General features: G+C 43.4%; 1 protein-coding gene across 1 annotated transcript in view; it reads left to right on the top strand.

Annotated features, from left to right (window-relative positions):
• The first annotated feature begins 392 nt into the window (after window positions 1-392).
• Window positions 393-9,650, top strand: part of LOC124615864 — a 45,200-nt gene continuing 35,942 nt past the window's right edge. Inside the window, exon 1 of the mRNA XM_047144024.1 lies at window positions 393-532. Within this exon, the coding sequence (XP_046999980.1) occupies window positions 455-532 (78 nt within the window). The 5' untranslated portion in view covers window positions 393-454. The remainder of the gene's footprint in view (window positions 533-9,650) is intronic.

Here is a 9,650-nt window from a genome sequence, read left to right as displayed (position 1 = left end):
GATTTTGCGAGAACTTTTCGAAATTCTGTTTGAAATACCATCAACCCCACAAGAGCGTTTGTCTTTTTGAACTTTTATAATTGTATTAATTTCATTGAGGATGTTGGAGATACTGGTTGCTTAAAGTTTTGTGGAATGACGAAACACTGTTCAACCCTAACCTGCCTTCCATCTTTGCAACGACTGGTGGGGAGCGGCGTTTCGGCGAAGCCTTCGTTGCCCGCAAACTAGGGAGCGACAGTATCAGCTTATTTACACAGCTCGGCCGCGCCACGCCGCGCAGCGCCTTATCTCAGACACGGGTTTTTTTGCAGAGCGTGGCGTCACCCGCGATTCGGCTGAAGAGCGGAGCAGAGTCCCGGCAAGTGGAAAGGCGCACCGAGGCTGCCGGAAGCGGCGGCATCCGCCCGCCGCGGTATAAAGCGGGCGCGCCGGCCGCCGACCGCCACACACCATGGCGACCACCGTGCTCTCTCCGGCAGCGCTGCTGCTGGCTCTGCTGTTGGCGGCTGGTAGCGTCACCGCTCACAGGGTAAGTGCGGCTGCTCCTGTGGCAAGTCTGCTTGCCATTCAGCGGGCTAGCGAACTGACTGTAACAGGCTGCTTGACATTTTCACATCTCATATACTACGGTCCCAAAAGTCATGGGATACCTCCTAATGTTCAATAAAAACAACACCAATCGCCGTTATATAGGTTTATTTCTAGGCTACCAGTTTCGACGTTACACTACGTCATCTTCAGGCCAAGACTGCTGCAATCCAGTAACCTTCGTGTTGCAAATATATCAGTGTCTTTAACTGGTCTCCTAATGGCTATTACGAGACCAGTTAAAGGCGCTGCTATATTTGTAACACGAAGGTTACTGGATTGGAACATTTTTGGTCTGAAGATGGCGTAATGTAACGTCGGAACTGGTTGCCTAGAAATAAACCTATATAACGGCGATTGGTATTGTCTTGATTGAACATTGAACAGCCGTAGTCCCATACTCCACCAGAAGATGGAGTTACCTTCGCCTCCTAATGTAATGTTGGACCTCCTTTTGCCCTGCTTCGTGCAACAAATCGACTTGGCATGGACGCAACAAGTCCCGAGCCATAACTGCGAAAGTTTTGCCGGTGCAAGATGTTATGCTCGAATTGATCTCTCGATCGTGACCCATAAATGTTCGACGGGGTTCATGTCGGGCGATCTGAGTGGACAAATCATTGCTCGAAGTGTCCACAACGTTCTTCAATCCAGTCACGAACAACTGCGACCAGGTGACGTGGCTTATTGTTATCCATAAAAATTCCATCGTTGTTTGAGAACATGAAATCCATCAATGGCTACAAATCGTCTCCAAGTAGCGGAAAATTATTTTGACCAGAGGACCCAATCCATTCCATGTAAACACAGCCCACACCATTATGGGGAGCCTGCAGCTTGCACTGTGCCTTGTTCACAACTTGGATCCATTGCTACGTGCGGTCTGCGCCACACTCGAACCTTACCATCAGCTCTTGCCAACGGAAATCGCGACTCGTATGACTAGGACTCAGTTTTCCGGTCGACGAGGGTCCAACCGATATGGCCACGAGCCCAGAAGAGGCGCTGCAGGCGATGTCGTGCTGTTAGTAAAGGCACTCGCATCGGTTGTATGCTGTTATAGCCCATTAACGCCAAATTTCGCCACTCTGTGCTAACGGATACGTTCGTCGTACGTACCAAATTGATTTCTGCGGTTATTTTACACATTCTTGCACGTCTGTTAACACTGACAACTCTATGCAAACGCCACTGCTCTCGGCCGTTAAGTGAAGGCGCACGGTCACTTCTTTGTAATCTATTATTCTCGGCAGTGAAATTTAGTATTCCCGGCACGCTCTTCACACTATGGATCTCGGATTATTGAATTCCCTAATGAGTTACTAGGTGGAATGTCCCAAGCGTCTAGCTCCAGCTACCACTGCGCGTTCAAAGTCTGTTAATTCACGTCGTGCGGCCACAAACACGTCGGAAAACTTTTCACATGAATCACCTGAGTACAAATGACAGCTCCGACAGTGCTCTTTAGATCTTGTGTACGTAATGCTACTGCCATCTGTATACGGACATGTTGCTATCCCATGATTTTTATCACGTCATTGTGTGTGACCATATAGGAGGGATAGTTACGTTCTTTCAAACGATGGATAACCTGGGTGAGACCTTTGTTGCATCGGTTGTTCAGGAAATACCCACCTCCTCATCATCCCGGAAATCCTTGCCACGCCGTGACATAGCTACTGCGCGCCATGTCAGGAGAATTGAGGAAGGTGAGGCAAAATTTGATAGCCCAAAGGAGCAACTTGTGTTGCACTCTGTCCCGTGCAGAATGACCTGAGGCGTTGTCGTGGAACAAAAACACCCTCTTGGACAACTTCCCACAACGCCTCGAAAATAATTTATTTTCCGTCACAGTCACACTAATTTCAAACGAAACGACCAGTTTCGACTGGAATCGGCCATCCTCGTATCATAAAATACTTGTCGTGGTTCACTCCCATCACTGTAGAAACCTCACTGGATTGACTGCATGGGTGAACATTGTGGTTTCTGTATTAATGAGAATGAACCAAGTCATGTGTTACGATGTAAATATATCTGATTTCGGCTGAAACACTTAATTTGATATTAATGTGATTGTTACAGATGGTAAATTACCTTCAGAACAATCATTCTACAGCCGACTGAAACGTCATTCCTTCAACAGTCCTGTGGCTTCTTTAGGCGATTTGCCCCTTGCGAATACAACTTCTTGGAATCGCACCATGGCAGTCCCGGAATACATTGAACGTCACCTACCCCGATGACAGTTGGGTAACTGCACTTTATGGTGGTGGTGTATCCGCAAGTTTCCTTTGTCTCTTGATAATAGCTATACAATACTCGTTCATACTGATTATACGGCTAAAGAACTCATATAGACTGGCATAGCACAGCTGCAATATTTTCGCATTTTGTCTCCTCTCTATAAGAATTTCGTCGTCAGTATATGTCTTGAGTTTGTTCTACACACTAAGTTTAGTTTGTACTTTTCTCGTATTTGATTGACAGAAATTTCCGAGACTGTTTTCCCCCCGCAGAGACGACTGTTACCAGTTTCCAGGAGGTTGTTTCCCACAGCTCATATATTTGAACAATGTCATATTACCGTCTTGAGTTTCTGATAAAGTTCTTTACTTACACAAGCAGTTTCAGTGTTCATAGTACCATGCTAGATGAAAATCCTAATCGTCGGGTGACAAAATCGTGAATTATACATTGTTCTGATACTCATACCACTTTCTTGTCTACATGGTCTTGTCTGTGAGGTCTTCTCCATGCGGTATGAATCTGTTCATAGTGTTAACGCCGATTGCATTTATAACATGAGTGAGAACACTACCTAGCACAGGATTTATAAACTGGCAATGTAATTTATATCGCGGTATGACAACAGTGTATAACTCATGATTTTATCATCTGGTCATAATGATTTTATATTTCGCCTGACATGGTGCTGTGAATACCTTTACGAACCTGATGATGGGCAGCCGACTGAAACTGATCGTGTAAGTGTAGAGTTTGACCAACTCCTCAAGGCAGTAATATGAAATTTTTCGAAATTTTTAGTTGTTTGTTTCATGTAGCTTAATCGAGCTAAGCTTTGTATTTACTGCTGCTGTTTAATTTACTCCCAGATATCAAGTTCACAAAACAAAGTTAAATGTCCTTTGGATATATTTGCTATACTGACGTTCGTTCTCTGGCAGTTTATTGCCTTAGAATACTGTTAACTTCGGATTTATGGAGCACCTTTATATACTGCAGTTTTTTTGAAGGTTTTGCATCTTATTGCATCGATTATACAGCTGCATTCCTTGTAATATGGCCCCGTACAGTTCAAGAAATGACTGAGATATACTGGCTAGGTAGGTTAACGCTTCGTTGTTGTATATGTTTCAAAATCACAGCTGTTAAACCATTCCGTAGTTCTTTTACTTCCTTCCACGATTTATATCCTACAAGAATACGGCATCACATTGCCTTTTAACATCCCACAACTATAATCTTCCTTATGCTACGATGAAGTTAAAGTTGACATTTTAACCTTGAGCATATTAAGCTGCCAGATACACCAGTGTATTTAAGATTTTATCCAAATTACGATTTGTTTCGGCACTGGTACGATTTATACCGTATTTTAGCCAAAATAGATTATTAACAGCCTCTATTTTGGAGTAATGAAAAGTCTCTTTCAGTATTTGCCTTTCATTTTCTCTCTAAAAACTCGTAACACCTTTCTCCAGTTACTTATTTTTTGAGAGTTGTAAATTACATCTAATATTTTTCGTGTCTCTGTCTCCCGAAACGCATGTTTGTTGGTTACTCTGATACGCATTCCTAATATAATAATCTCGGCCTTGTGGCTATTCACTTTAGCATCTCCTGCTGCTCTTTGCTTGTGCAACATTCCCAAAACTTTAGTCATATCTTCTCGGTTCTTTAGCGCTATTCCGACAACATCCACATTTGCTACAGACGCAGAAAATACACTAACGGCGTTTAATAATGAAATTTCATGATCTATTATTGACAAAGGAGATCCAGCACTAACGGGAGCACCGTCATGGATAAGGGGTATATTTGTTTTACTGAGCGATTTATGTTTTTTTATCAGTTCTTTGTCCATTTATCACAATTGTCGAGCTTCACAAGCTGTATATGACTTAGTGGTTTTATGAATTCGGGATTAAGCCCTTTCGCGGTCATTATTCTGTAAAGGAACTTCCGGCTTCTTCTATCGAATGCTTTCAAGAAGACAACTGGTAATACGTCTGCACTCGCTTTTGTTGCGTAATGTTATCAAATTGGGATTAGTACGGCTATTCCTTCATCAAAATGTTGCAGAATATCGTATACAATTCATTATATTGGTGGTTTGCTGATTTATCCTCTCCCAACAATCTCATAAGACTCGGCTGGTGTTCATTCTAAGCCCGGTGGTTTCCCTTCTGCTAATCGTCTTATTTATTGAAGAATCTCTTTGTTCGTGCCGAGCTTTTTTGTCACATCGTGAGTTTTCTAATCACCGGTAACACCCTCTCCACAAAGGTTTCAAATGTTGGTATGATTTCTTTAGAACACCTTTCTGCTCTCTTACTACATTTACTTTCTCTGTTTGCATACCTTTTACTATGCCTCGGCTTCGTTTATCACTTAGGTTCTTTCTTTAAGACCTTCCAGCTGTTGCTATGTGGCAGCTTAAATTTTAACATAAACCTTATCAATACTTTGTATATCACACACGAGGTCTGTACGTGTGGTACGAGATTTACAGATACATGAATATTCGAAATTCAAGATGTCTTCTTGTACCCGTCTTTTGCAGCTTCAAAAGCGTATTAGAAACTTCTTAGTCCGCCGGTTTGCCAGTTTTACCCAGCATTCAAAAGCGTTAGAATATTTCTGTACTTGTCTTATACAAGCCACCATACGCTGTTAAATTATTCCAATCCTTCGCATAATGATGTGCTTCAAAATCTTGATCTTTGCTGTGGTAGTATCTCGATATGGGTTATGTAACAGTAATAATCAGAGAAGGTGAGAGGAACGATGTCAGGCTTAATTAGATTCGTTTTCGATGACCTTCGCAGAAATACTATCCAGCCTGTTACTGCTGCGTTCATTAGACAGGTGTAGGTCGGTACCTATACATGTGTTGGTTTCCAAGTGTCATGAAATCCAAGGCTTCAGTCTGTTAAATTTGGATGTTGGTCAATAATATGTAACATACAGTAGAAATCATTGCCTTAGGTAATTATCTGTGTGTTCTTATGCAGCAAATACACATACTACTTTAATATTTGGATCCCTCAGTTTTATTACCTGACCAACAATTGGTATTTTCAGTGTTGGTTTGCCAAAAAGAAGTCCAGAAATTTCACGACGCGAATCTGAGAGTTTTATTTCCGAAAACAGAATTCCTCCATGATCAACAAGTCCTGCGGATATTCATATAAGACTCGTAGAACGTCACATGGATTTCCTCTGAGGAAACGTACTGTACATCAGCTGCGTCAACAGAAAAGCGATACAGAAAATCTGCAATTACTGATATTTTCTATTTGCTCGTGAGTTTGTTTACATAATTGTTGCAGTGTTATAGGCCTGCCCCGTTTAATTATAGCATATATGAGCCAAATAAAAGAAGCTAAAGTTGAAATTCTCCCGGTGTGCCTAGAGGTTCATCAGCCCTGGGTCCGTATTTCTGTATACCGCTCGCCAGTCCAATGTCCCTACATTCTTGTGGGTACAGAACTTTTCTTGATGCTCACACACGGAGTGTATGTAACCTTTCTCCACAGAGCGTGTGTAGTCTTTCTCATCGTCTTTCCTTCTTTTGTGATGTTAATTGCTCCTGGACCTTTCTCTGTTAGGGATACATCATGTCGGCCTTTTAGGTTGCATCACAGTATTGTTTCCTACATCATTAGCCACACTGCGCTCCTTAATTTCATAGTCCTCATACTGAGTAACATTCAGGTCTCCGTTTGCTCCAATTCCGCAGTAATTTGTTCACCTGTTGATCGTTTGTTTCTTACTCGTGTTTTACATAACTTTTCCCACCTTTTCCACAATTACTCGAGCCTTACTTACTTCTTGATCAAGTGAACCTGTCATTCCTGGAAATAATTACTTCAGTTTGTTGTTTTCTATATGCCCTATTTTTGCTTCCGTACGTTTGAATTTTCTGGACGCTGTTGCTCCATATTATTCCTGTCTGTTTTTGATATAGCTGACTCTGATGTATTTGCACTACATTTGTTTTCAGAGCATTAGTTTCATTTCTTCACCCCATTCAGATGTATTCGCTTAAAGGGATGTAAGATGCACTGATTTAATTTCACCTTGACAAACTAGTTGCATGTGTACTTATCCGGTGGTAGCCGTTATCACCAAGTCCCTTAAAAGTCTTCTGCGATCACAAGAATTATTAAAATGTTCTGCTGAGTACAGGGTTAATGTTCATTTGTTAAATCCTTTGTGCTTACAGGTAAAGAGACAAAACTCTATATGCTTCTGAAACTCCACTCTAGCTAACCTAATTTCATTTAGTTTACCATGCAGACCTCCATCTGACAATGTATCCTCTCCAACCCATCGTTAATACTTCGTACTTTACCAGGTGGAACTTTAAAGTGCTGATTTAAATTCTTACAGCTCTTAAACCGAAACCAGCACAAGTAATGGCAGCTGTGCTTACCAAACTACCATCGTGCTTAAATTTTATGCGTCTCACAAATACGCTCTTTTAATGTTGTTGTTGCTGTAGTTGTGGTCTTCAGTCTTCAGACTGGTTAGATGCAGCTCTCCATTCTACTCTATCCTGTGCAAGCATCTTTATCTGCGAATAACTACTGCAACCTACATTCTTCTGCTTATTATATTTATCTTTTGGTCTCCCTCTAAGATTTTTACCTGCCACACTTCTCTCCAGTACCAAACTAGTGATCCCTTGGTGTCCCAGAATGTGTCCTTCCAATCTACCTCTGCTTCTAGTCAGATTGTGACACCCCAGTTCTATTCCGTACCTCCTCGGTAGTTACATGATATACCCACCTAACCATCAGCATTCTTCCGTAGCTCAACATTTCAAAGGCTTCTATTCTCTTCTTGTCTAAACTGCTAATGACCATGTTTCACTTCGATACATGGCTACACTCCATACAAATACTAGATGAAAGGCGTTCCTAACACATATATCAATATTAGATCTTAACAAAATGGTTCAAATGATTCTGAGCACTATGGGACTTAACTTCTGAGGTCATCAGTCTCGATCTTAACAAATTTCTCTTCTTCAGAAACGCTATTTTTACCATCGCCAGTCTACATTTTATATGCGCTCTGCTTCAGCCATCATTTATTTTTCTGCTTAAATATCAAAACTGTGATTGCTGTGTTCGGATGAGGGCTGAGTTGGCATCCCTTCGCTCACAGTTGCAGGCGGCGCTGACTTCGGTCGCGCAGCTTGAGGCTGTTGCCAATGGGCACCACTGTGGGGAGCCGGACTTGGGTATCACGGGGATGTCAACCTCGTCCCGTCTGTCCCCAGATCGGTCTGCCGCTGTGGTTGCCCCGTTTGCTGCCCGCAGTGGGGCTGAACTCTCGCCTGTGGTTGATTGGGAGGTCGTTCCAAGGCGTGGCAGGCAGCGAAAGACGTCCCCAGAGTCTGATCAGAAAGCCTCCCCGGTGCGTCTGAGAAACAGGTTTCAGGTACTGTCTCTGGCTGAGCCAGATGCAGCTGCCTGCCCTGTTTCAGAGGATGATTCTCAGCCTTCAAGGTTCGGGCAATCGCAGAGGGTGGGCTTATTGGTAGTTGGAAGCTCCAATGTTAGGCGCGTAATGGGGCCCCTTTGGGATATGGCGGCTAAGGAGGGCAAGAAATCCAGTGTGCACTCCGTGTGCATTCCGGGTGGAGTCATTCCTGATGTGGAAAGGGTCCTTCCGGATGCCATGAAGAGCACAGGGTGCAGCCAGCTGCAGGTGGTGGCACATGTCGGCACTAATGACGTGGGTCGCTTTGGGTCTGAGGAAATTCTCTCTGGATTCCAGCGGCTATCTGATTTGGTGAAGGCTGCCGGTCTTGCTTACGAGATGAAGGCAGAGCTCACCATCTGCAACATCGTTGACAGAACCGACTGCGGACCTTTGCTGCAGAGCCGGGTGGAGGGTCTGAATCAGAGGCTCAGACGGTTTTGCGAACGTGTTGGCTGCAGATTCCTTGGCTTGCGCCATAGGGTGGTGGGGTTTCGGGTTCCGCTGAATAAATAGGTCAGGAGTTCACTACACTCAGCTGGCGGCTACACGGGTAGCGGAGGCTGTGTGGCGTGGACTGGGCGGTTTTTTAGGCTAGAAGGCCTCGGGAAAGTACGGGATGGGCTGCAATCTCAAAGGGTGCATGGCAAATACAGGACGTGCTTGGATCAAGGAACAGTCGTAATTGTAGCTGTAAATTGTTGTAGTTGTGCTGGGAAAGTCCCTGAGCTTCGAGCGCTAATAGAAAGCACAGAATCTGAAATCGTTATAGGTACAGAAAGCTGGCTAAGGCCTGAAATAAGTTCTGCAGAAATTTTTACGAAGTCTCAGACGGTGTTGAGGAAAGATAGATTAGGCAGAATTGGTGGTGGAGTGTTTGTGTCTGTCAGTAGTGGTTTATCTTGTAGTGAAGTCGAAGTAGACACTCCGTGTGAATTGGTATGGGTGGAGGTTATACTTAACAGCCGAACTAAGTTAATAATTGGCTCCTTCTACCGACGCCCAGACTCCGATGATATAGTTACTGAACAGTTCAGAGAAAATTTGAGTCTCGTAACAAATAAATACCCCACTCATACGGTTATATTTGGTGGGGACTTCAACCTTCCCTCGATATGTTGGCAAAAATACTTGTTCAAAACTGGTGGCAGGCAGAAAACATTTTCCGAGATTGTCCTAAATGCTTTCTCCGAAAATTATTTCGAGTAGTTAGTCCACGAACCCACGCGAATTGTAAATGGTTGCGAAAACGCACTTGACCTCTTAGCCACAAACAATCCAGAGCTAATAGAGAGCATCAAGACTGATACAGGGATTAGTGA

This window comes from Schistocerca americana, chromosome 5 (genome assembly GCF_021461395.2).
Source record: "Schistocerca americana isolate TAMUIC-IGC-003095 chromosome 5, iqSchAmer2.1, whole genome shotgun sequence".
Taxonomy (NCBI): Eukaryota; Metazoa; Arthropoda; class Insecta; order Orthoptera; family Acrididae; genus Schistocerca; species Schistocerca americana.
The sequence above is the reverse complement of the archived record's forward strand: the minus strand, read 5'-3'. Positions and strand labels throughout refer to the sequence as shown.